General features: G+C 53.0%; 1 protein-coding gene across 2 annotated transcripts in view; it reads left to right on the top strand.

The window, feature by feature from the left end:
* SND1 (staphylococcal nuclease and tudor domain containing 1) overlaps positions 1 to 26,946 on the top strand; it is a 576,429-nt gene that overhangs the window by 32,705 nt on the left and 516,778 nt on the right. For both annotated transcript variants that reach the window (XM_050952703.1, XM_050952694.1), the window contains exons 4-9: positions 5,848 to 5,926; positions 17,901 to 18,061; positions 18,391 to 18,482; positions 20,067 to 20,225; positions 21,146 to 21,252; positions 22,448 to 22,538. In XM_050952703.1, the coding sequence (XP_050808660.1) occupies positions 5,848 to 5,926; positions 17,901 to 18,061; positions 18,391 to 18,482; positions 20,067 to 20,225; positions 21,146 to 21,252; positions 22,448 to 22,538 (689 nt within the window). The remainder of the gene's footprint in view (positions 1 to 5,847; positions 5,927 to 17,900; positions 18,062 to 18,390; positions 18,483 to 20,066; positions 20,226 to 21,145; positions 21,253 to 22,447; positions 22,539 to 26,946) is intronic.

Below are 26,946 nucleotides of genomic sequence, written 5' to 3'. Positions count from 1 at the left end.
CCACGCTGGGCAAACAGGAAATGCAATTCAAAAGTTCGCGGGGCTTTTCCTGTCTACTTGGCCGCTGCATCCGAGTTCGGATTGCTATCCAGAGCAGTCACAATGGTGCACTGTAGGATACTGCCTGGAGGCCAATACCGTTGATTTGCGGCCACACTAACCCTAATCCGATATGGTAATACCTTTTTTAGCGCTACTCCTCTCATCGGGGAGGAATATAGAAACCGATTTAAAGAACGATATATAGGGCCTCGTAGTGTGGACGGGTGCGGCGTTAAATCGGTTTAGTGCTGCTAAAATCGGTTTAAACACGTAGCGTAGACCAGACCTCAGTCCGGGAGAGCCTGACACCCAGCTGTACATTGCTGTCCGTCCTTCTGTGGTATCTTCCTACAGGCCTCAGGCTGCCATTTATAGCATTGTCACTAATACTAGGGAAATTCAGGTGCGGGTTCTCACTTGACCTCCAGGTACCCACTGGAGTTGGGTGCTGGGTTCCTATAGTGCGGTTTGCTTTGCTGGAGCCGCAGACTGTCATTGCTGAATGTGCTTGGGCTCCAGGCTGTGGCAGGTCGTGGTGCTAATTGAATTCCTTCAGATTTCCTATTGCAGCCCTTATTGCCATTATAAATCTTGTGGCTTTAGTCAACTGGAGACAGGCAACAGAAAGGAGTTCTCATAGCTCCCGTTTAGTTCATTAGCATCCTTGGACTGTCGTGTGTGGGTCAGTGCAGTGAGAATCGATGTTCATTGACCATGGAGCTGCTTGAGAACAGCGATTCAGAAGTGGGTTATCTGGCACTTCTAAAATGGGAGTAGCACTTTGAATGCACCCATTGCTCTTTTTAGGCCATTGCTTTAACTTTGTAAAGTTCTAACTTATAGCTTCCTTCAGACAATGCTTCACTGAGCAGCTTTCAATGAGCTGCAATAGACAGCATGCTTAAACGGCGTCTGTTAGGGTTGTTCCAGCATGCAGAAAGGGGCAAAGTGACCTATGGAGCATGGAAGAAGGATCTGAGATGTAAAAGTGGCACAGCTGCCATAAATATCTGGGGGGGCTAGTTCCAGTGAGGAGGGTCTGGGGCTCAGGGAAGAGGAAGGCAAGTTGTGTGGTCTGAAGTTGAATGGTCAGGGCATAAAATGTGTTCTAGTCAAGATCATAAGTTCAGGCTCTTGTTTCTGTTCTGCTGATGGCTGAGAATTTAGTCTGTGCGTCCTTGTCCTTTGCTATGGAATGGGTCAGAAACCCAAATCTGCGTTCTTCCCACCTCCAGGAGTTTTTGAAAGAGTGGGGGCAAAGGTGGTCATACACACACAGCTCCCAGACTAATAGGGTCTTCATTCTGATGTCTGGGGGACTTGGGGTGCTTTCAAAGATTCCCAGGCTAGAAGGGACCACTCTGATCTTCTAATCTGATCTCCTATATAATGCAAGTTGTAGCACTTCCTCACAGGAATTCTTAGAGCAGAGCTTTTAGTAAAACATACAGCCTTGTTTTTAAGAACAGCTAGTGATGGCAAATCCACCACAACCTTTGGTAAATGGTTCCAGGGGTGGTTTACCCTTGCTCGGACTAAGCTTGGGGGAGGAAATTCGAGCAAAGCGTGGCTAGAGAGAAGAGTGCAAGGAAAGAGGCTATAAGGTGTTGGATGGAGAAGGAAAAGACACAAACCAATAGAGAGACCGCCCATGAAAACTATGACAAGAAATGGAGAGAAGCCAAGAATAAGTCCCCAACAAAAGTCAGACATGCAGAGGAAGTCACCTTTTGCTTTTCATTCACGCAGTAGAGGGGATTGTCAGCAGGTCCCAGTTGAAAGCAGTGCACAAGTGGGGCACAGTTGATTTATTCTTTTAAAATGATGGAGTCTGGGGGCATGAGTACTTCACACCATGATTCAGAGGCTTCCAATTCTTCGAGTGATTGCTCAGGTGTATTCCACAGTAGATGTGTGTGCTTGCCACGCGCACCGGTGCCAGAAGTTTTTCCCCTTAGCAGTACCCATACTGGGGGAGCACCACTGTGACCCCTGGAATGGCACCTTTATATTGTGCTATAAGGGGAGCTACGCACTCCCTCCCCTCCTCCCTCAGCTCCTTCTTGCAGGATAACTCTGACAGAGGGGAAGGAGGGCGGGGTGTGGAATAGACAGGAGCAGCACATCTTGAAGAACACCAGTTATGGTGTTCGAGTGATTGCTCCTGTGTATTCCACAGTAGGTGATTCCAAGCTATATCTGTTGGAGGTGGGTAGGAGTTACGAGTTCCCATGATGCAGTACCACTCTGCCAAACCTGGTATCATCCCTAGTTTGGGAGATGATCACATAACGCGAAGTAAACGTGTGAACTAAGGCCCAAGTGGCTGCCCTACAGGTGTCCTGGATAGGGACATGAGCTACATAGGCTGTTGATGAGGCCTGAGCCCTCATTGAGTGCTCCCTGATGATCGGTGGCGGGGGAACCCCTGCCAGATCATAGCACGTGCGTATGCATGAGGTGATACAGCGGGGAAGACACTGAGTGGAGATTGGTTGGCCGAGCATGTGAAGGGGCGAGGCAACAAAAAGTTGCCAGGATTTCCGGAACGGCTTGGTCCGATCCAGATAAAAGGCCAGCACCCTACACACATTGAGCATGTGAAAGTGGCTCTCCTCCTTGGAGGAATGGGGCTTAAGACAGAGCACGGAAAGAAAGATGTTCTGTTCCATATGGAAGGTGGAGACCACCTTCGGGAGAAATGACGGATGAGGGCGAAACTGGACTTTATCCAATGGAAAATCGTATATGGGGATTCCGAGGTCAGGACCCTGAGTTCACCTGTATTCTGATCTGCTCCAAGTTCTGCATGGTGTCCCTGGCCTCTATTATCCCCTCCCTGGACCAGGGGGATTGGTATGTGGCCCTGGACCTTCAGTACTCATATTTTCACATCCATATTTTCGAGGGGCACAGGCGCTTCCTCCACTTCCTAGTGGGGTTAGACCACTACTACTTTGTGGTCCTCCCATTTGGCCTATCCACAGTGCCCAGGGTTTTCACAAGGTGCATGGCTGTGGTAGTGGCCTACCTCAGACAGGAGGCAGTACAGATCTTTCCATACCTGAATGATTGCCTTCTCAAGGGCAACTCTCCAAGGTAAGGGCCCATGTGGAGCTGCTCCTGTCCACGTGTCGATCTTGGCCTAGTGGTAAACAAGACCAAGTCAACGTTAGTTCCAGAGCAGCGCATAGAGTTCATTGGGGCACTGCTGGACTCCTCAAGGGCCACAGCCTCTCTCCCACTGAGCAGGTTCGAGGCCCTAAAAGATCTTATTGCCTCAGTCACGGCTTTCCCGGTGACAACAGCGAGAGCGTGCCTTCGGATCCTGGGGCACATGGCAGCATGCATGTATGTGGTCTGCCATGCTAGGCTTTGGATGAGGCCTCTCCATCTCTGACTAGCCTCCCCGTTCTCCCAGGCCCGGGAGGGCTAGACAAAGTTCTCCTGGTACCATCACTGATACTTGCCTACCTACAATGGTGGTCTTATCTGAGCAATATTCTGCTAAGGGTTCCTTTTTGGGAGACAACCCCGTCTTTAGACCTAGTGTCTGACGCGTCGACTTGGATGGGGGAACTCACACAGGGAGTATGCAAACCCAGGGGATGCGGTCAACCGCAGACTTGTCCCTCCACATAAATGTCAAGGAGCTCAGGGTGATACGGTTGGCATGTGTTGCCTTCAACATGCACCTTCTCAGCAAAGTGGTCAGAGTCCTGATGGACAACAGCACCACAACAGGCAAGGCGATACTCATTCCTTGGCCCTCTGCTGGGAAGCCCTGAGCCTATGGGAGTTTTGTATAGCCCACAATAACTCCCTGAGTGCGTTTCGCTTGCCAGGTGTCTGCAATACGCAAGCCGATCGCCTCAGCAGGGTTTTCTCACCCCAGTATGAGTAGTCACTCCATTCGGAGGTTACTCACCGGTTCTTCTGAGTGGGAAGTTCACCAGGTCAACCTCTTTGCAACCTGCCAGAATCAGCATTGCCCCCGGTTCTGCTCCGGAGGGGGAGTGGGGAGGGGCGCGATCTCGGATGCCTTCCTCCTGCAGTGGTTGGTCCAGCTTTTCTATGCTTTCCCACCGTTTCCCTTAATCGGCAAAGTCCTGCAAAAAGTATAAACAAAGCGCGTATCATCCTTGTAGCTCCAGCGTAGGCCCACCAACACTGGTACGGGACACTCCTGCACCTCTTGGCAGCCCCTCCGAGGAGGCTGCTGCTCCGCCCAGACGTCATCTCCCAGAACAGAGGCTACCTCCTCCGTCCCAGTCTGGCCACGCTCCACCTGACAGCATGGTTGCTCAGTGGCTAGACAATGAGGAGGGGAAGTGTTCGGAGGAGGTCAGGTGGGTCCTCCTGGAAAGGAGGAAGGTGTCCACATGCCGGACGTACTTGGCGAAGTGGTCCGGATTCTCCAGGTAGGCGGGGGAGTTTGCAGCCTCTCTGTCATCCGCACCACTCCATCTTATCCTTGAGTACCTCCTGTCCCTTAGGACCCAGGGATTGGCACCTGCCTCTGTCAGGGTACACCTGGTGGCTATATTGGCCTTCCACCTGCTGGTGCAAGGGTATTCTGTCTTCTCCCATTCTGTGACCTTCTGCTTCCTGAGAGGCCTTGACTGTTCCTTCCTGTATGCTAGACCCCCTGTGCCGCAATGGGACCTAAACCTGGTGGTGTCCTACATCACGGGGCCTCTCTTTGAGCCCTTGGGTATGTGTTCCTGGTCTCACTTCTCATGGAAGGTAGCCTTCCTTGTAGCAATCACTTCAGCCCGTTGTGTCTCGGAATTCAGGGCCCTGACCTCGGAACCCCCATATACGGTCTTCCATAGGGATAAAGTCCAGTTTCGCCCTCATCCGTTGTTTCTCCCGAAGGTGGTCTCTGCCTTCCATATGGAACAGAACATCTTTCTTCCCGTGCTCTGTCCTAAGCCCCATTCCTCCAAGGAAGAGAGCCACCTTCACATGCTCAATGTGTGTAGGGTGCTGGCCTTTTATCTGGATCGGACCAAGCCGTTCCGGAAATCCTGGCAACTTTTTGTTGCCTCGACCGAGCATGTGAAGGGGCAACCAATCTCCACCCAGTGTCTTTCCCGCTGTATCACCTCGTGCATACACACGTGCTATGATCTGGCAGGGGTTCCCCTGCCATCGATCATCCAGGCGCACTCAATGAGGGCTCAGGCCTCATCGGTGGCCTGCGTAGCTTATGTCCCTATCAAGGACGTCTGTAGGGCAGCCACTAGGGCATCAGTTCACATGTTTACTTTGCATTATGCGATCATCTCCCAAACTAGGAATGATGCCGGGTTTGACAGGGTAGTACTGCGTCATGGGAACTCTTAACTTGTACCCACCTCCATCAGGTATAGCTTGGAATCACCTACTGTGGAATACACAGGAGCAATCACTCGAAGAAGAAAAGACAGTTACCTGTTCTGTAACTAGCGTTCTTCGAGATGTTGCTCATGTCTATTCCACACCCCACCCTCCATCCCCTCTGTCAGAGTTGTCCTGCAAGAAGGAACTGAGGGTGGGGAGAGCGCGCAGCCCCCTTTATGGCGCGATGTAGAGGCACCGCTCCAGGGATCGTAGCGGTGCTCCCCCAGTATGGGTACTGCTAAGGGCAAAACTTCTGGCACCGGTGCATGTCATTGTCTCAATTGATATTTTGCCCACAAGTTTTTTGTCTAAAAAGAGCCTCCTGTATAACTGTCTCTCATCCAAACAGATGCTATGCAGCGACAGGACTCGGAACTTTGCTCTCATTGACTCTGATTTTGTTTCTTTCCCTCTTACCAGACACGACTGGGGAGAACATTGCTGAGTCTCTTGTGGCAGAAGGCCTGGCCTCTCGCAGGGAAGGAATCCGAGCCAATAAGTACGTATATTTCCTGCTCTCCTCTAAACTTGTTCTGGGATTCAGATGTTCTGCGGCACATGACTTTCCCAAACAGCTTTGCTTTGACTTTGCTGTGGTGACAGGACAAAACTGTTGATGAATTACTTCCTCACTCCTGTTCAGAGACCAGCTATTGGTTGAGTTCTGGGCTTTATGCAGTATGGTGTCTCGGGTGCTTTATCTCAGGCTGTGCTAGCAACTTCCCAGCTGCAAATCAGTGGGACTTGTGCTCCGAAGTCAAGCCCTGGGGTGCCTAAACACAGGCTTAGGAGCCAAACTTTAAGGTATTTTTGAACATTTTAGCCTGTGAATAAAAGTCAATAATTTAATGTATTGGAAGGCCAAACTTTTAACACTGAAGCAGTTTACTTGTAAAGTGACAGATTTTTCTACTAAATCGATTGGCTTGCTGGGAACAGGCATTCCAAAATGGCAGCTCCCCTCTCCTTTGGGGTTATGGCAGAAGGAGGGTAAACAAAGAATCTTCCCTGCCTCTCCAGACTTCTCCTATACTCAAGAACTACTGAAAATGTGAGAGACCTCTCTAGCTGCAAAGCAACCTCTTTGAGGCTGTCCTGGGCCTTCTCTCTCAGAGCATGCTGATGCACTGGAACATAACACTGCAATTAATCCTGATTTTTCCCAACTCTGTATCCCACAGACACAACACTCCGCCCACATGCATGCAGCCCTTACTGTCTGCCAGGATCCACAAAACTTGTTAGAGCCTTGGAGTTGACATGTCAACTTTCCACTCTCTCTCGTGTCTGGAAGTGATATCCTCAAAGCTTTCATGAGTAGCTTTTCCACTGGCCAGCTCTTGGGAGACCCAGGATCTCTCCAGTGCATCCCTAGGCGTGGGTTATTGTATTACATGGGGAGTGAATTGTCTATGGAGCTGTTCTATATATAGCTGTTGGATGCTATTTTATCCTTTGTCGGGTTGGAAGCATGCCTGTATGATTTCCTCAAGCCCGTTACTAGCACACTTGGATGTCTTCCACTGGAGGTTTTCATAGTGCAGTCTGTAAACAGGTATGCTGAGTAAACACTGCCCACATTGCCAAAGATCTGGATTTTAGCTCCAATCTTGCCAGTAAAGAAAACTCTGCAGTGCCAGGCATTTCCCAGGAGAGCTGGGGGCTCTGGATTAAGCTTCTCTTGCTCTTGGTTGCATCTTTCAGGCAGACCTAAAGCTTTCTTCAAGTCATAATACTTAAGGTGTGTACAGTACAGTGCTTTGCAATCCCACTTCTGGGGAGGGAGGTATAATCCCCATTGTTTCCCTGTCTGCAGAAATTAGTTTCCCCCAGTATCAGCCAGCAAGGCAGTGATGCCATGAGCACAGCACCTCTGCAATGCCTGATGCCCAGTCTCTGCTTGGTCCACTAGACTGTGCTGTCGCTCAGGAGCCATTGAGCTCAGTGGTGCAGACCTCATTGCCCAACTTGTCCAGAATTACTGGTCAAATATAGACTTGCGTTTAGATAGTGCCTTATTTCCTGAAAGGCTGTAAATGGCTTCCCAAACTACAGACACAAATCACATCAACCACGACTGAAACGCAGCCCCTCTATGCTAGAACACTTGCAAAATGCCCGGCAGGCCTGAAGATGCATCAGCCCCCCACATACGTCTTCCAGTGGGGAAGAGTCACCGTTGTGATTACACTTTCACTGAGCAAGACTCTGTCCCACTGCATCCCATACTGGGTCACTGCACCAATGCAGTTCCAGCTTTGGCATGAAATCTATTGATGCAGCTGCAGCAGTGCCCTGATTCTCTCAGTGCAATCCCACCAAGCTGCTGTGCTGCCTGTGGACATGGCATGATGTGTGCACCTTAAACAGGAGAGCTAGCCTGGACTCTTGGGACCAATGCAAGTTGCAGCAGTGCAGTTGTCTGTTGCCAAGCTCTGGGAAGAACAAGGCAGTTATTTAACTGAACCCAGCAGCATAGCTGTTCAGAGCACAAAGCGAAATACTGTGCAATTAAAATGCAGGGGAAATGAAAGGGCAGGACACCAGGATTAATACACCTCTTGGTCATGCTATGTTATCCTTGATGACTGTAAGGGTCAATCTCAATGAAGAATAGTTGGTGGATACAAACCATAAGCAAGTAACAAACCAGCTTTTGTTTAAATCAGAATTGTTCCCAAGTTGCAGTTCTTTACTTACCATGCTATAGGTTATGTCTACACTGCAGCTGGGGGTGTGATTACCAGTCACGTAGACGTACCTGCACTCCTTTAATCTAGCTAGCTCGCTGAAAATAGCAGTGAGGACAGGATGTACAGGCTTTAGTGTGAACTGCACAACCCCCTTGGGTACCTACTGGCATTGCTGGCCTGTGCCACCATGTCCTCACCGTTGTTTTTAGCAAGCCAGTCCGTAGCGCTAGTGTGGGTGTGTCTACACAAGCTGCAGTCAGTGTCACAGCCCTGGTAGTGCTATAGACATACCCAGGATTTAACATTGCTGAAGTGGATGTTGTACTTGTTTCTTTGGATTCCTAACTAAGCCTTGCATGGTGTCAAGTATCAGAGGGGGAGCCGTGTTAGTCTGGGTCTGTAAAAAGCGACAGTCCTGTGGCACCTTATAAACTAACAGATGTTTGGCGAAATGGATATTCACCCACAAAAGCTCATGCTCCAATACGTCTGTTAGTCTATAAGGTGCCACAGGACTCTTTGTCGCTTCTAACTAAGCCCTTGTCTACACTACAGGTTACTTTGGTGTAACTTTGTCGTTCTTCTTCGAGTGATTGCTCACATCCATTCCAGTTAGGTGTGCGCGCCGCGCGTGCACGTTCGTCGGAAACTTTTTACCCTAGCAACTCCAGTGGGCCGGCAGGTCGCCCCCTGGAGTGGCGCCGCCATGGCGCTCGATATATACCCTTGCCGGCCCACCCGCTCCTCAGTTCCTTCTTACCGCCGTGTCGGTCGTTGGAACTGTGGAGCGCGGCATAGCTGTCCTCCACGTCCCTAGCTCTCCTTGTTATCTCTCGTTATTGTTATAGTTGTTAGTTAGATCGTTAAGTATAGTTAGTAAGTAATTAAGTGTAAATATTGTTGTAGATAGTTGTTCGCCGGGGGCTGTAGCCCTTCCCGGCACCGGGCTCATGCCTGGTTCGCTGGGCTTTAAGCAGTGTGCGGCCTGTAAGAAGCCTATGCCTACCACCGACCCCCACGACGCGTGCCTGAAGTGCCTGGGGGAATCGCACAGATCGGACAAGTGCCGCATCTGCAAGGCTTTTAAGCCCAGGACAAAAAAGGAGAGACCAAAGACTCCGGACTCTCCTCATGGAGGCGGCACTTGACCCGGCGGCTTTGCAGGCCGTGATCTCTGCGCCGGCACCGGATCGCACCGGCACCGGGAAGACTCCCCGGCACCGACCTTCTCCGGCACCGAGTGCAGAGCCGAGACCGTCAGCGTCTGCTACTCCAGCCAGGCAGACCCGACTGGAGCGCCCGGCCTCGACATCGGCCGCGGTGCCGCCGGCACCGTCGACTCCGGGCCCAGCGGGTCCGTCGAGTCCGGTGCCGCCAAGCTCCCCCATAAGATCTGGGGTTGAGATATTGGTCCCATCCACGCCGGAGACCTTCGCCTCGGCACGGGACCTTATTGCCTTGACGGAGCCTACTCAGCTGCCACCCCTGGTACCTCCGGTGCGGGTCGCATCTAGAGGCAAGCCCATGATGTCGGCACCGTCTCGGGACTCGCGCTCGCGGTCCAGGTCCCGACGTCACGGCAGATCAAGATCCCATCGCCGCTCGCAGTCCCGGCACCGCTCCCCTCGGCGGTACCGGTCGCACTCGCGGTACCGATCGACCTCCAGACGGTCGCGGTCTGACTCCAGCCGCCGATACCGGCACCGTGACTCCAGGAGCCAGTCCCGCCGTCACTCGCCGCACCGGTCGACCTCCCGGCACCGAGCTGGTGGCAGGTCCCGGTCCCGGTCGACCTCCCGGCACCGCGTTGGTGGCAGGTCCCGGTCCCGATCCCGGCACCGAAGCAGCGGCCGGTACCGGTCCAGATCCCGGCACCGAGACAGAACCCGGTCCCGGTCCCGATCCTGGCACCGCTATGACTCCCGGTACCGATCCCCGGCACCGAGAACATCTTCGCTGCCGACCCGCGCAGACCCTTACCAGCCAGGGTCGGCCCCGCCGTGGCCTTCTAGGCAGCCGTCGGTGTCTTCGCAGACGGACAGCGGGTATGCGCTGGGCACCGACAGGCAGGCGGCGCTCTTTCAAGACCCGCCGCAACAGGACCAAGGCCCGCAGCAGTGGGGGTTTTGGACCCCATGGGCATACCATCAAGCCCAGGGCCCCCAACAGCTTCCTGCTAGGCCTGCGACGGCGGAGCACAGGGTGCCGGAAGCCTCGTTGTCTCGCCCCCCTCCCTCCCCGGATGGAGAGGAAGGGTCCAAGCAGCAAGACTCCGCTCTGGCTCCTGAGACAGAGGCGAGGGCCGAGGGGGACCCCCCATTGGACACTTTCTTGCCGGGGGTCTCCTCATCCTCCTCCCCTGATGAAGCGGTGGCTGGCACCTCCTCCAGTAGCCCCCCCCCGCTGGATCTCAGGGCGCAGCAAGACCTCCTTAGGCGAGTAGCTCAGAATCTGAGCCTACAAGCCGAGGAGGTCTCGGAGATCGAGGATCCGATTGTCACCATCCTCTCGTCGGATGGTCCCACCAGGGTCGCCCTACCCTTCATAAGGACGATCCAGGCCAACGCCAATACTATCTGGCAGTCACCGGCCTCCATCCCCCCTACGGCGAGGGGCGTCGAGAGGAAGTACATGGCCCCCTCTAAAGGCTATGAGTACCTCCATGTCCACCCGACACCGTGTTCCCTGGTGGTACAGTCGGTGAATGACAGGGAGCGTCATGGGCAGGAAGCTCCAGCCCCCAAATCCAGGGAGGCCAGGCGTATGGACCTCCTTGGACGCAAAGTCTACTCGGCTGGGGCACTGCAGCTCAGGGTTTCGAACCAACAAGCCCTGCTCAGTAGGTATGCGTTCAACTCATGGGTGGCAGTGGACAAATTTAAAGAGCTGCTGCCGCAAGACGCCCGCCAAGAATTTGCGGCCATCCTAGACGAGGGCAAGAAGGTTGCGCGTACATCTTTGCAAGCTTCTTTGGACGCTGCAGACTCGGCTGCCCGCACCCTCGCCTCGGGGGTAACGATGCGCCGTATCTCCTGGCTGCAGGTCTCTGGCCTTCCTCCGGAGCTCCAACATACCATCCAGGACCTCCCGTTCGAAGGCCAGGGCCTGTTTTCGGAAAAGACAGACCCCAGACTTAAGAGTCTCAAGGACAATCGGGTCATTATGCGCTCCCTCGGGATGCACACGCCGGGAACGCCGCGCAGACCCTTCCGGCCACAGCAGCAACAGCAGCGCAGGCCATACCCCCAGTTCCGCCAACGGCAGGACCTCAATAGGCGCCGTGGCAGGAATGGAAGGCGTAGGCATTCGGGGAACCAAGGGGGGCAGAATCAAGGCTCCTCTAAGCCCCCGCCTGGACCCAAGCCTTCATTTTGAAGGTGCGCCCGAGGGCGCAGTAACAGTTTCCCCCACGGATCCTTCCCCCCCGTTTTCCAACCGCCTTTCGTTTTTCCTTCCGGCGTGGACCCAAATAACATCGGACCGCTGGGTCTTGCGTACGGTGCAGACGGGATACCGCCTGCAGTTTACATCGTTTCCTCCTTCCCGCCCCCCTTCCTCGTCCCTCTTCAGGGACCCCTCTCACGAGCAATTCCTTCGACAGGAGGTACAGACGCTCCTCAACAAAGGAGCTATAGAGGCGGTTCCGGAAAACGAGAAAGGCAAGGGGTTTTATTCCCGCTACTTTCTGATCCCCAAGGCCAAGGGAGGCCTCAGGCCTATCCTCGACCTGCGAGAGCTCAACAAATACCTGGTGAAGTTGAAGTTCCGCATGGTATTCCTGGGGACCATTATCCCATCCCTGGATCCGGGAGACTGGTACACCGCCCTCGACATGCAGGACGCTTATTTTCACATTGCCATTTGGCCACACCACAGACGTTTCCTTCGTTTCGTGGTGGGCCCCCTTCACTACCAATTTGCAGTCCTCCCATTTGGCCTTTCTACGGCCCCGAGGGTATTTACAAAATGCATGGCAGTCGTTGTGGCACATCTTCGGCGCAGTCGTATCCACGTGTTCCCTTACCTAGACGATTGGTTAATTCGGGGCACGTCGGAACTGCAAGTTTGCAGCCACGTCCGCGTGATCACCGGCCTGTTTGCTACCTTGGGCCTCATGATCAACATGGACAAGTCCACCCTGATCCCCACGCAGAGGGTGGAGTTCATCGGGGCCGTCCTGGACGCCACCGTGGCCAGGGCTCTTCTGCCGTTGCCGAGGTTCCAGGCATTGTCGGCGATCGTTCAACGACTGCGGGCAGCCCCCTTGACATCAGTGCGGACATGTCTAACCCTGTTAGGCCACATGGCAGCATGCACGTTTGTGACCGGTTATGCTCGGCTCCGCATGAGGCCCCTCCAGTTGTGGCTCATCGAACATTACCGGCCGGCAAGGCAGCCGCTAGACATGCTGATCACAATCCCCCAGGGGGTGTTAGATTCTCTCGACTGGTGGCTAGACCAGTCCGTAGTGTGTGCGGGGCTCCCTTTCCACCCACCTCAGCCCTCGGTGTCCCTGACAACGGATGCCTCAGATCTCGGCTGGGGGGCCCACCTGGGAACCCTGAGAACGCAGGGCCTGTGGTCCCCGCAGGAGGTGAGGTTGCACATCAACATGCGGGAGTTGAGAGCGGTCCGCCTTGCTTGTCAAACGTTCTGTCACCAGCTTCGAGGTCGTTGTGTCGCGGTGTTTACCGACAACACGACGACCATGTACTATATCAACAAGCAGGGCGGCACCAGATCCTCTCCCCTATGTCACGAGGCGATGCGACTCTGGGACTTTTGTGTAGCCCACTCCATTCACCTCACGGCTTCCTTCCTCCCCGGAGTACGGAACACGCTGGCGGATCGCTTGAGCAGATCCTTCCTATCGCACGAGTGGTCCCTTCGCCCGGACGTCGCCCTCTCCATCTTCCAGAGGTGGGGTTATCCCCGTGTGGACCTCTTCGCGTCCGGGGGGAACAAGAAGTGCCAGGCGTTCTGCTCCTTTCAGGGCAGGGAGCCCGGGTCTATAGCGGATGCCTTCCTTATTCCGTGGACGACCCACTTGTACTACGCGTTTCCCCCGTTTCCTCTGGTCCACAGGGTCCTTCTGAAGGTGCGCAGGGACAGGGCTCGCGTGATCATGGTAGCCCCGGCGTGGCCCAGGCAACATTGGTACCCCATGCTGCTGGACCTGGCCATAGCCGACCCAGTTCCCCTGCCCCTTCACCCGGACCTGATTACCCAGGAGCACGGGACTCTCTGTCACCCGGACCTGCAGTCGCTGCACCTAGCGGCGTGGTTCCTGCGTGGCTGACTGGCTCTGAACTGCGCTGCTCCACACCGGTGCGGGAGGTGCTTTTGGGCAGCAGGAAGCCTTCCACGAGAGCGACATACTCGGCCAAGTGGAAGCGTTTCTCCTGTTGGTGCGTGGAGAAAGGTCTCCGCCCTATGGAAGTTTCGGTGGCCAATATCTTAGACTACGTTTGGTCCCTCAAACAACAGGGTCTGGCGATATCGTCGTTGCGGGTCCACCTGGCAGCTATCTCCACCTTTCACCCGGGTGGGGATGGTCGCTCTGTTTTTTCTCACTCGACGGTGTCTAGGTTCCTTAAGGGGCTGGAACGTTTATACCCTAACGTCCGACTCCCTGCTCCAACTTGGGATCTTAACCTGGTGTTGTCTCAGCTCATGGGGCCCCCCTTTGAGCCGTTAGCTACTTGCTCCCTACTTTATCTCTCTTGGAAGACTGCCTTTTTAGTAGCTATCACCTCAGCTAGGCGGGTGTCGGAACTCCGGGCTCTCGTGGTAGACCCCCCATATACGGTCTTCCACAAAGATAAGGTGCAGCTGAGGCCACACCCTGCCTTTCTCCCCAAGGTAGTCTCGACCTTCCACATCAACCAAGAGATATTCCTTCCGGTTTTTTTCCCGAAACCTCACTCTTCAGGCAGGGAGCAGCAGCTCCACTCGCTTGATGTCCGTAGGGCTCTCGCGTTCTATGTGGAGAGGACCAAACCCTTACGCAAATCCCCCCAGCTTTTCGTGGCGGTAGCGGACCGCATGAAGGGGCTTCCTATCTCCTCCCAGAGGTTATCCTCATGGGTAACGTCCTGTATCAGGACCTGCTATGACTTGGCCCACGTCCCTACGGGCCGTGTGACTGCGCATTCTACCAGGGCGCAGGCGTCGTCGCTGGCTTTCCTCGCCCGTGTGCCCATCCAGGAAATCTGTCGGGCAGCGACCTGGTCATCGGTCCACACCTTTGCTTCCCACTACGCCCTGGTCCAGCAGTCAAGAGAGGATGCGGCCTTCTGATCTGCAGTGCTCCATGCTGCGACTTCTCGCTCCGACCCCACCGCCTAGGTATGGCTTGGGATTCACCTAACTGGAATGGATGTGAGCAATCACTCGAAGAAGAAAAGACGGTTACTCACCTTTGTAACTGTTGTTCTTCGAGATGTGTTGCTCACATCCATTCCACACCCGCCCTCCTTCCCCACTGTCAGAGTAGCCGGCAAGAAGGAACTGAGGAGCGGGTGGGCCGGCAGGGGTATATATCGAGCGCCATGGCGGCGCCACTCTAGGGGGCGACCTGCCGGCCCACTGGAGTTGCTAGGGTAAAAAGTTTCCGACGAACGTGCACGCGCGGCGCGCACACCTAACTGGAATGGATATGAGCAACACATCTCGAAGAACAACAGTTACAAAGGTGAGTAACCGTCTTTTCTGGGGTGTGAATAATCCACCCCCTGAGATCCATAAATTACACGGAGCTAAGCACCAGTGTAGACCATGATATGTCAGTGGGCGAGCTTCTGCCATAGCTACACCTTTCGCGGAGGCAGTAGCTAAGGTGACGGGAGAGCTCTCTCTCAATGGCTTAGTCTCCCCACCACAATCAGTGCAGCTGCTGCCTTACAATCTGATTTTATGTAGACTTATTCTGCTAGAGTGTAACACTTAAAATGCTCATCTGTGCTGAGAAAGACCAGTCCAGAGCCTCACTGATATCCTTGCTCGGAGAGGAATGCAAACGTTTTTGGAAATAGTGGGCAAATAGCCTGTGGTTTATCACCACCCTCTGAACCACCAAATGAGAGCTGAAATGCTTTCACCAGGCTGTACTCCTGTATTAGGAATTGCAGTTTTCAGTCAGTGGGACTTGTGCTCTTAAGTCGCACCCTTGGTGCCTAAATACAGGCTTAGGAGCCAAACTTGAAGGTATTTTTGAACATTTTAGCCTGTGAATAAAAATGTCAATAACTCATACGGGAACAGTTTACTTGTGAAGTGACAGATTTTGCTACTAAACATTTTTAATAGTTTAGTCCCTGATGCTGCAAGCACTTCCACATATGCTTAACTTTCATCACACGAATACTCCTCCTGAAGGAATTGTTCATGTGAGTGAAGGGAGTTGCCTCCTTGTGTTTGCGGGATCAGGGCCTTCCCTGTCAATATGTTCTTTGCCGCTACCAGTGTTGTGTAATTCAATAAGGGACCCAGCTATAGTGGCATTTTTTAAAACCTTGCATTTGCTTCATTGTAAATGGTAGCTGGTACACAGCCTCTTAACCTCTGTGCCTTAGGTAACTGCTGCAACTGACTGTGCAGAACAGTGTGCTGCTTGCCCCTTTGCTAACAGGAAGGCCGGGTGTTCAACTCAAGCCAACACAGACGTCGCACGCTGTCTTGAGTCTTCTTTCCTATTTGCTGAGGCCTAGATGAGAGGTGGAGTGGCATGTCTCAGAGCCAAAGGGAGGCTGGGAGAGCTTGGTAGTGGCATAAGTGCCATGAGCTCTTCCCACCTGATCCAGACATAGAATGTCACACTCTGCAGGAGAAGTTGGAACCCACAGCTCCTCCCTCACTGTGGGCTCCTGTTAGACCCCAAGGCAGTTTCAGGGTTCGGGAAAGCCAATATGGTATAAAGGAGCACTTTGGCCATCATCCCACCCCATCCAATGCAGGATCAGTCCTTTACCAGGATCAAGGAATTTAAATCACTGATTTTTTTGTTTGTTTTAATGTCGGGGGAGGGCTTGGAAAGCTATTTTGAAAGTTAGCTATTGCAACTTTAAACATTTTTTTTAAATGCCACTATGGCTGAGTTCCTTATTGAATTACGCAACACTGGTGGAGGCAAAGATCGTATTGACAGGGAAGGCCCTGATCCTGCAAACACAAGGAGGTAACTCCCTTCACTCAGATGAACAATTCCTTCAGGAGGAGTACTTGTGATGAAAGTTGTGTGTGGGGAAGTGCTTGCAGTGGCTATATGGGTCCTATAGCCTATTTCAGCCTATGAAATAGGATGGTTTCCTGATGCAGGGAAAGGACCCTTTGGCCCTCTTCGTGCTGGGATGCCAAGCTGTGGAAAACAGGCCTCCCACTCCTGAGGCGGGCTTTCAGTTTGCACGGTGCCAGCAGTCCAGTCTTGCTGGTATCCTATGCCCAGGCAGGAGGAAGAGCAATGTGGTGCTGCTTTGGTATGAGAGTTTCTTTGAGTCTCTTGCTGGAAGTGCGTTGAGCATGTTAGTGGAGTGGCAGTGCTCTGGGCTGACAGCTGCTCTTGTTATGAGATGATTGCATTAATAAATTGGCTAATGAATCCAGAACAGCTGTTGCTAACAGGCCAGATATCCCTGTACTCAAACCTGGTAAGGCTCCTTTTGCCTCCATTGGTGTTAGAGCTGAAGCGGCTTGTGAATTCTCTGCTGAGAGGCTTCCATGCATGTTCTGATTGTCTCCGTTTTGCGAGAAGTGAGATGTGGAAGTACAATGTGGTGTGATTTGCAGTGCTGGTATCTGTTAGCACCTGTTAATTATGCTAACTGTTCAAGGGGGTGAGTGAACCTCTCACTGCTCTTCCTGGCTTCTGCCTTGTGGGAGCGCTTCCACCATGCACTTCAGATACTGGCTTCCATTGTTGCAAGGTCTGCCTCATGCTGCATCAGCATGTGCAGCAGTGGCTCTAGGATCCGGGCGTGGAGGCTGGCTCTTCCTAGTCTAGTTGGAAATTGACTGCAGTGTTCACTTCTAAGTGTCAGAAGATAAGCCTGCAGTTCCTGGAGCCAGGCTGGTGAAACCAACTCCCTCTCAGACAGTGTTCCCCAGACTGTGGCAGTCCAGTCAACGCAGGGAGTCTGGGTCCCTGGACTGGATTACTGGCTCAGCCACTCGCTTGCTGAGACACCTTGGGCCAGTCGCTTAATTGTTGTGGCCATGTCCCACAAAGGAAGGAATTTATTTCTGACTCAGATGCTGTGCGGCGTAGGTTGTGTCTGCGCAGACAGTAAGACCCCACAGTTCTTCCTGGGTGCAGCCCAACTTGGGGGAAGCTGTAGCAAAGGGTTGGGTCTCTTTCCCATTGTACTGGGGAATAGATTGCACCGTGGTATGAAACCAGGGCTCCCATCTACCTGGCCATCCTTGGGTCTTCATCCAGCTAATCCTCTTATGGGGATGGCCTCAGGGCTGTACTTGTAAAGCTCTAACTTCCTCAGCTGAGATGCTAGACAAGATTCCTCTAGTCTCGGGTGTGCTGTGTGCACTCCGATTAGCAAGGCGATGTCTGGCTTTCCCCTGTATCTGTTCGACCTGAGTGGTGGTTGGATTGTTAAAGCATCCAGAAGTGAAATGTCAAGTCAAATGTGTGCTCCCTGGAGCAAACCTTCTTGGTAAAACATGCAAGATAGCAATGCCCCAGCATCCAACTGCCTCTGCTATGCACAGCCCCCATACCTCTGCGCTGGCTATTGTATGCTCTTACAATAGAGCTGTGTTTTCTCCTAGTCCTGAGCAGAACAGACTCGCTGAGCTGGAAGATCAGGCGAAGGTTGCAAAAAAAGGAATGTGGAGCGAAGGAACAGGCTCTCACACGGTCCGGGATCTCAAATACACGATTGAAAACCCGCGCCACTTTGTGGACTCCATGCACCAAAAGCCAGTCAATGGTGAGCGTGTGCTCCAGGTGAAGCAGCGTGGTGGGGTACCGGCGAGCATATAGCTGTGGGATGTTCATCTCCTACCAGTGTTTATGTATGCACTGTTCTTTGAGCTCTGACCGGCCTCAGTTTGCAGTCTGCCCCAGTGGAGGCTGCTGGGTGCATATCCCAAGTGAATTGGCCTTTCGTGTCCAGGGCAGGGGATTGCAGTATGTGCTGCTTGGGTGTGGGTGTTTTCTCATGGCTGGATTTGATTGAATTCTGTGGTGGGAGGAGCGTAAAGTTGGTGCTGTTCTTCTCTCTTTGAGAGTTGACCCTGACTCGTTTCTGTTCTGCAGCCATCATAGAACATGTCCGGGATGGCAGCGTGGTCAGAGCCCTGCTCCTCCCTGATTACTACTTGGTCACCGTCATGCTTTCTGGCATCAAGGTGAGTCATGGCTCTTGTTTCCTTCTTTTGGAACCGTGGCTCCAGGTTTGCAACCAGACCTGTGCTGCAGCTGGGCCTTGAGGCTTGTCACAGGCATGCTGATATCCTCCACTGCTCTGTGCTGAGCTGCACTGCCCGTTGGGGTGTGCCTACTCTAATGTGCATTGCTGCTTTCAATGAGGAGAGTCTGGGCTTTCACCAGTAACCCCCATTAAACCACCTGAACTGGAGCTTCACAGCTTTTAAGTTGGTCTTATTCCCTTGGAGTCCATGAAGTTCCCTGTCTCAGGACTGCCTCTTTGGTAACTGTCAGGCACCTGTGTCCACACCCCTCCTCTAGACTTCACAAGGAGACAGTGGCTGCTCATCTCCATGTCTCCTGCAGGAGGTGGGAGTTAAAGCAGATCTTAGCTACTTAAGAGTCGAAGACTTAATCCCTGTCTTTTAGTAGCTTAGGGGCAACAAATCCATGGGGAAATCTGGTTTGAAAGCATTCTGCAGCCAGTGCAGCCTTAGGGCAATGATCTTGCCTTGTCTCAGGCTAAGCAGGATCTGCCTCATCAGGGTTTTGGCTAAAACTCCCAGGGCTGTGCTAATTCAGTGAGCGAAGACCGTCCCTTCAGACCCAGCACTAAACTCTGTGTCCCAGCCTGGTGCTTAGCTGTCGCTGATGGGAGGTAGCCTTTTTCAGATAACACAAATCCTAAGATCTTGACACTCATGGTCATTGAAGATCCTGGGATAAGGGTGGGGCCAGTACTCCATTCAGGAACTGTCCTGTGCTTCCCAAAAGCCAGAGCCCTCCACGTCTTTCCCTCTTCTGGGACTGTCAACGGTTCCACAAAGTCAAGGAGGTGCTAGCATATCACTTGCTGCCTGGGCTGGAATTCCCTTCCACAATGCGTGGCCATGGTTAGAACTTTGCAAATGCCTTTCCCAGAGAAACGCTCCCATTCTTATGCATTTGTGGATGTGCTTCCAGGCAGACACTGAGAGCCCTGACAGCTGGTCAGGTGTTGAAAATCTGCCTTTTTTACGGTCTCCCATTGGGCACTCAAAATTACTAGGGTGAGCCTTGGCCTGTATCTCGGTACAGGGTCTGGGAGCCCCCAGAATATCAAGAGTAATGTAATTACACAGCTATTTCCCCAAGGGTTAACAGCACTTACTGAGAGGTGCCCAGATGTCCCAATGTTTATCAGGACTGTCCCGATATTAGGGGTTAGGTCTTCCACAGGACCTATGGTCCCCCATCTCGACGTTTCACAGTGCTATATCTGGTCACCTACTTACTGCACAAATGCATGAGTCTGAGGCCGTTCCCGTGGAGTGGACTCCAGGATTCCAGCACCCAGGGCACTAATGGTTCCGGTCCGTGGTCCAGGTGCCCTCGCTCTGCTGCTGGCGATTCTACATATGGTGGAGGTGTGCTCTGTTCTGTACAATCCACAGTGGAAGTGGGAGCAGGAGCGATGGTGGTCCATCCATCCCTGCTCTCTAATTACTGCTGCCGAGCAATCTGCCCCATCCTAGAGGTCTTACCAGTGCGCCCCCTCCTAATCTGCCCTTGCCTCCGCTCTGCAGTGCCCCACGTTCAAGCGGGAGGCAGATGGCACAGAGACACCGGAGCCATTTGCAGCCGAAGCAAAGTTCTTCACTGAGTCACGGCTGCTGCAGAGAGATGTGCAGATTGTCCTGGAGAGCTGCCACAATCAGAACATCCTGGGCACCATCCTCCATCCGGCAAGTGGGGCAGGAGGTGCTGAGGGTCTCTGGGCAGATCCCAGTGCGACAGGTTACTGCCATTGGGGAGAGCAGAGATTTGGGCCTTTTGCTCATGTGCCCAAGCTGGGTGTATTTGGCCAACAGTCCTAGTGGTACTGTGGGGTTCAGTCTTTCATCTCTGGAGCTTGGAGTTGAAAGCTGCACGGAGTGGCCACTGAAATGGAGGAGTGTTTGAATTTCAGGGGAGGTGTCCAGAGCACATTCCATATTCAGTGGGGAGTCGGTGCAGAGAGCATAGCTAGCCAGGGAGGACTGCTCATGGCAACTCGTGTTGCTTATTAAACTGCAGAACCTGCTGCCTTCTGCACCACTGGGATCTCTATAGGGCAGGTGGCTTTATTGCTGGGTAGGAGTTCCTGACTGTAGTGGGATTCCATGGCCAGTGGTGTGGCAGGCCAGGGTGGTGACTTCTAGGCAGTCACTGGTGGCAGTAGAGGGTGGCTGGCTGTTTGGGCATCCAGTATCCGAGGGGCCCAACAGGACTGCAGCCCAGGTGACAGTCAGAGGGCTGCTGCCTCCTCTAACATCCCCCACTGAGGGCAAGTTTTAAGTGCTTTCCTGTTGGCTAGTTCCCTACTCGTGTAGGGGTGCAGGGGGCAGTCACTAGTATGGCTCCTGCTAGCCTGGGGTGCAGAATGGGTCCCTGCCTTCCATGGGCTAGCTGCAGCTGTCCTGTGAGCATGGCAATGAGCTAGGGCTGGGCCTAGCATGATGCTGCTTCTTTTGGCAACGAGGGCCTCCGTGGCTCTAGACTCCTCCCACATACTAGTGGGCCAGGAAATGGGTGTCTGTCCTGGCCCTGCCACAGGAATGACACCTGAGCCTCCAAGCTTCAGGAGTGTAGAGACTGACCCTGTCGTCCCCCCTCCTGGTTCCAGAATGGCAACATCACGGAGCTGCTGCTGAAGGAAGGCTTTGCGCGCTGCGTGGACTGGTCCATCGCTGTGTATACCCGCGGGGCTGAGAAGCTGCGAGCGGCCGAAAGGTAACTGGTGGCTCCTGATGCTGGGTGGAGATGGTCCTGGGGCACAGGGCTCCACAAGCATCAGCCAAGGTCTTACCCAGAGTGCCCTTGACCGGGAGGGCTTTATGAGCTAAAGAAAATCACATCCTTGCCTCCCATTGGCTGCCTGAATGGGGCGGCGTTAGGGAGTTGGGCCCAGCTGCTTGGCTGTGGGAAGGACAGTTGTCTGCGTCCTGCTCTGCCCCTGGTGACAGCTGCTTGGTGTGCTCTGCTTGCAGGGGAGTGGGGTTAGCTGAGCTCCTGCGGAGGTGGGAGACTGCTGCAGCCAGCTGGGAAAGGCTCAGAGGAAGGTGATCTCCCAGCCTACTGGCTGGCTTCTCTCCATTCCCTCTTGATGCCTGGTGGGGAAATCCCAGAGCTGCTCTTTGAAGAGGGAGGTAGGGACTAGGTGTGTGTCTCCTTTTCACAGCTAGTGTCCAAGCAGAGCAGATGGGATGCTGCCTGGGGCCTTCTGTGGGTGGCTGACAGCTGTGGTGCTCCCCTGCCACTGTCTCCTATCTCGGCTGAGATCTAGGGGCATCCTTCCCCCTCAGCCCATGGCCCTGGAGCACCCCTCACTGCTGTAGTTTGCCTCTTGCATGCAGCTTCAGAAGAAGGCAGATCTCTGCCTTGGAAGGTGATTATGGAGAGGCAGGAGCTTGGCTGATCCCTTGGCATATATATTCCAGCCAGCTCAGGTCTGTCACCTGCTCTGCTCAGTTGGATGTTGCTGGCTAACACAGCACTTGCCTGGCTAGGATGGGAGCTGCAGGTGGGCAGGATACACGAGTGGTTTGGGCCATGGCTTTCGCAATGGGGGCCTGATACTTGGAGGCCTCCACATGGCTTTAGAGGCAAGTGGCCATGAGGACTCAAGAGGACTCAGCTGCTTCCTGTGTTGCCTTTAATTTTCTTGCTGTCCTGATCCACTTCCTCACTGCAGTTGGGTTACAAAGGCCCGTTCGTCTGCTGGATGCCCTTGTGTGAGGAATCAGGACTGACTTAGTGCTCAGAGCAGTTGCCTGTGTGTAGGGCACGGATACCATGTCAGTCTTGGTTAGATGGGGGTCACCATCTGCAAGGGGCTTGGCCCCATCTCCCGCGATGGCAGGAAGTAGGAAAGGACGCACACCCCAAACCTAGCTCTAGATGGTCAGGTGCATCTTTCTGTTGCTAGGCATGCCAAGGAACGCAAGCTGAGAATCTGGAGAGACTATGTCGCTCCCACGGCTAATCTGGACCAGAAGGACAAGCAGTTCGTTGCCAAGGTGAGTGCCTAGCAGGTGAGGAGATGTCCTGTCCTGTTCAGGCTCTCAGGACCTGAGCGGAGCATGGAAGACAGGTAGCCACAGAGCATGTGCTGCTGCTGGTTTCAAAGTGCATAAAACTTTGGGATTTTTTCCATAGCTACAGATGGCACATCCCTTCCCTGTTGTGTGCAGCATTGCACAACTGGCCAGGTGCATGAGGGGATTGTGATTTTCCTCTGTAGGGTGGCACGCTGGTCAAGGCCAGAAGCAGGAGATGGGACTTGTTGGTCTGTACTGGGGTGGCAGATGCTACCTCCTTGTAACTTGCAGCCAGTGCTGCTAGCACAGCTGCTCAGGGTGAGAAGGTATCAGAGTTAGGCTTCCTTTCAACCCTGCCCTGAGCCGCAGCAATGCCACGGTGCCCGGCATAGGCTGCCCCTCAGATGCAAAGGAGCTCAATCTGCACTCAATGAGCTGTGCTTGTTCGACCCTTTGTATGTGGGAGCACTTGTCCCATGGAACTCCCATCTGCAGTTACCTGCCCACCATGCTTCCTGCATGCACCATACTCTGTCTTCCCCTCCCTGGCTTCTCCTCTGTGCTCAAACCTCCCTTGATGGGAAAGTCCCAGGACTGGCTGGAGCAGGGTGGTACTGAGGAGTGAGGAAGGGGGTTGAGGAGCATGAGGATCGGGTCAAGAATGGCCCGAATTGATGTGTGCAGAAAGAATGGGAAAGTTTAATCCTCCAAGCTTGAAATCGAGGGTTTCGCTCCACCCTGTGCACATTGGTGAGTAGTGCAGGGACATTTCGGCTGCTCATACAGTGCTGTGGCCAGCAGAGGGCTCATGGTAATGTTTATTCTGGTAAAGTTCATTTCCTTCAGTTGCTTTGTAGTGAACCCTTCTGCAGCCACCTCCTAGCCTTCCTTTCCAGAGCTGCTTGACAGGAGGATAATGAAACTCCAGCATTACAGCAATCTGAGATGGAGGAACCTTGAGTCTGGAAGGGAGATTGAACCCTTCTGAGTCAGGGAATAAACCAACCACTGACTGGTCAGGCAGGAGCTTTCCCTTTGGGGCAGATTATCCCAGGACTGCAGGATTTCTTGCACCTTCCTCTGAATCAGCTTGACCTGAGCGAGATGAGCCACAGATCTGATCTGACAGAGCCTGGCCTGTATTCCTTGTTCATACTGCATGTATTGCAGTCACCACTAACAGTCCCAGCTGAGATCAAAGCCCCATTGTGCTAGGAGCTGTACAGATATAGCGAGCGACGGCCCCTGCCCTAGGGAGTTCATGGGCTAAATAGACAACAGAAATGGTGTTGGGAGGGAGTGGGGAGAGGACTTGCCTAAGGTCACAGAACAGGTCAGTGTTGACTGAGGTTAAAACCAAGCCCTTTCACCCTCTTCCCTGGTGCCCTACTCTGCTGTGCCTGGGGAGTCTCTGGAGCTAGCAAAGCATTGCCTGGGAGGTGCTGTGTACGCTGCGGGGCTGTAACCTGCTGAATGCGGTCTGTAAATATTTCATACTGTGTAACCACATCAGCCTGCTGCTTGGAGATTGGGAAGTGGTGGGAAAGCCACTAGATGGTGCTGTTGGCGTGTAGTTAAGCTCTGGGAAAATATGCTGTGTATAAATGCATGCAGCTGGGGAGGTTTAATTTGGATGGAAATGCCTGAGAAATGGGCAGTCCAATTTCTTGAAAAGTAAACTTAACCGCCTGCTCTCAGTTCCTCCCCCACTCTTTGGGAATGATCCCAGCAGTGGGTCTCCAGCCCCCTCTGGGTGGAACCTCCTTGCCTCTCCCCCTTGCAGCCTGTCTCTAGATTTCCAGCCCTTGTAAACGGTCTTGGAAATGGAATTAGTCTCATAATCAGCTGCAGGATGCTCTCCTGCTTGGCATTCTCCTGTGCATCTGTAGGAGAGACCGCACTGGGTGGTGAGGAGTCTGCTTTAAGCAGGAGTGGTTGGGCTGTCACCTATCAGAACACTGCTGCTCTCCAACAGTCCACACCTGGGCGCCTCGGGGAAAGGAAACAGTGCCAGGAACAATCAGGCGGTGCCGCTCACCAGCACATGCTCCGTATGTGGGCATTATACTTAGCCCGTGTACCTTGGACAGATCTGCGGGCAGTCTAGGGCAACAGCTTAGCATGAAGGGCTGGAGGAGGTCCCAGTGGCTCTGGGAGTTAGGCTAATGCCCATAGTCACTGACTTCTTAAGGCTGAGGTCATCTCATATCTTGCTACCTCTAAAGTACAATGCAAGACTCGTCTGAGTGCACAGGTCTACCGTAATTAGCACAATAGATGTTCTGGTGGCTGAGTCTTGTCTCTTCTATCCTGTTGGTATGTAGCCAGCCCAAGACAGCAGCTCTGGAATTGCATCCTTGCTGAAGGATGTGTAGAGCACAAAGTCGTCCCAGGATAATGTGGAGACTTTAAATCCTTGTCTGGCACCTAGGCATGGCAATGAGGCACTAAAAACCATAGAAGTGTAGGTCTGAAGTGACCTTGAGTGATCACTAGTCCAGCCCCGTGCACAAGGAAGCCTACACCTTCCCTGACAGGTTTGTGAATCTGATCTTAAACCCCCAGTGCTGGGGATTCCACAGCCTCCCTTGGAAGCCTGTTCCAGAGCTTAGTTACCTTTAGAGTAAGAACATTTTTCCTGATGTCAAACCTAATTCTCCTTTGCTGCAGATTAAGCCCCATAACTGTTTGTCCTGCCTTCAGTGGCCCTGGAGAGCAGTTGATCTTGTCCTCTTTATATCAGCCCTTCACATTTGAAGACTGTTCTCAGGTCCCCACTCAGTCAACTTTTCTCAAGACTAACCATGCTCAGTTTGTTTAACCTTTCCTCGTAGGTCAGATTTTCTAAACCTTTGATCACTTTTGCTGCTCTCCTGTGGACTCTCTCCAATTTGTCCACCTCTTTCCCGGAGGGTGGTGCTCAGAACTGGATACAGTACTCCAGCTGAGGCCTCGCCAGTGCTGAGCAGAGTGGGACAACTACCTCCCATGTTTTATATACATTGCTCCTTTTAATACATCCCAGAATATTAGCCTCTTTCACAACTGCATGAGAGTGACTCATACTCAATTTGTGATCCACTAAAACCTCTAGCTCCTTTTCAGCAATGCTACCACCTAGGCAAGTAGTCCCTGGTTTCTAGTCATGCATTTGATTTTTCCTTTCTAAGTGTGGTAGTTTGTCTTTGAATTTCATCTTGTTGATTTCAGACCCATTCTGTAATTGGTCAAGGACCTTGGAGAAGAGGAGTAGAATTCAAAAAGTTCTTGCAACCCCTCCCAGCTTGGTTTCATCTGCATATTTTATAATCCTATTCTCCACTGCATTATCCAAGTCATTAATGAAAATGTTTAGTACCGGAGCCAGGACTGACCCCAGCAGGACCTCACTAGATACTTCTTCCCAGCTTGACAGACACTAGACACAGTCAGCTGAGAAACTGCTGGTTAGTGTGTGCTTAGGCAGGGAGGGAAATAGATTCCAACCGCAGGGTGGGACTACCTGACAGAGTGATGCTGGAGTCAGCACGCAGACCTGACAGAGCGATGTTGGAGTGAGTTCACAGAGCTGGGTACGAGACCTGTGCCAGTAAACGTCATGCTGGATTCTCAGCCTTGGAGACTGAGGTAGTCTTATTACTGTCTAATCACAAGTCCCTTCCATGGTTCAACTTTTAGCTGGTGGGGAGCAGAGAAGGTTGGACTGAGACTTGAAGGCCAGATGGACCTTTGCCTGACCTCATGTGTTGTGCTGGCCAGAGACCCTTGCTCAGTGATTCCTGCTCCCAGCACAGAACTTTGGATTGAGCCTGGAGCAGATCTTGAGACTGCACAGTGGTTAACAGCCCTCATTGTTACATTTCTGCACCTTCGTATGATCCACGTAGTTCTTGGTGCTCCTGCTGTAGCTGCTGACAAGCGGAGCAGTTAGCTTCTGGTGGCTCCTGGGATGAGGACCACCTGTTCAGAGGGAACCAGTCTGACCTCTGTCCCCAGCTCATTGCTTAAGCCTTTGAGGAGATACTGCTTCATTCAGGTTGAGCTGCGCTTGCCATCTGCCCCAATACAGTGCCATGTGCATGCTCTCATCCTCTTGCATTCTGGCTTTCAGCTGCCGAGGACTCTTTCCCACAGGGCTTGTGGAGTAGTCACCCCAGATCATGGCACAGGGCAGCAGCGGTCTTGCAACAAGGGGCATTGGAATGCAGCAATGCAAATGCACCATGTTTGGCTCCTGTTCTTGGTTATACTGGCAGGAGGCTGTCGGAAGTGTCAATGGTATAGTCAAGTGTGGCAGTTGCAGTGCCCTCTGGGATGAGCACGGGGGTATTCAATGCGTTAACTCCTGCCAGGCTGGAAAACAGGGCACTTTGCTTGTGAATTTAAC

The sequence above is a fragment of the Gopherus flavomarginatus genome, chromosome 1, assembly GCF_025201925.1.
Source record: "Gopherus flavomarginatus isolate rGopFla2 chromosome 1, rGopFla2.mat.asm, whole genome shotgun sequence".
In the NCBI taxonomy this organism is placed as follows: domain Eukaryota; kingdom Metazoa; phylum Chordata; order Testudines; family Testudinidae; genus Gopherus; species Gopherus flavomarginatus.
Note: the sequence above shows the minus strand (reverse complement) of the source record. Positions and strands in the feature narration are given on the sequence as shown.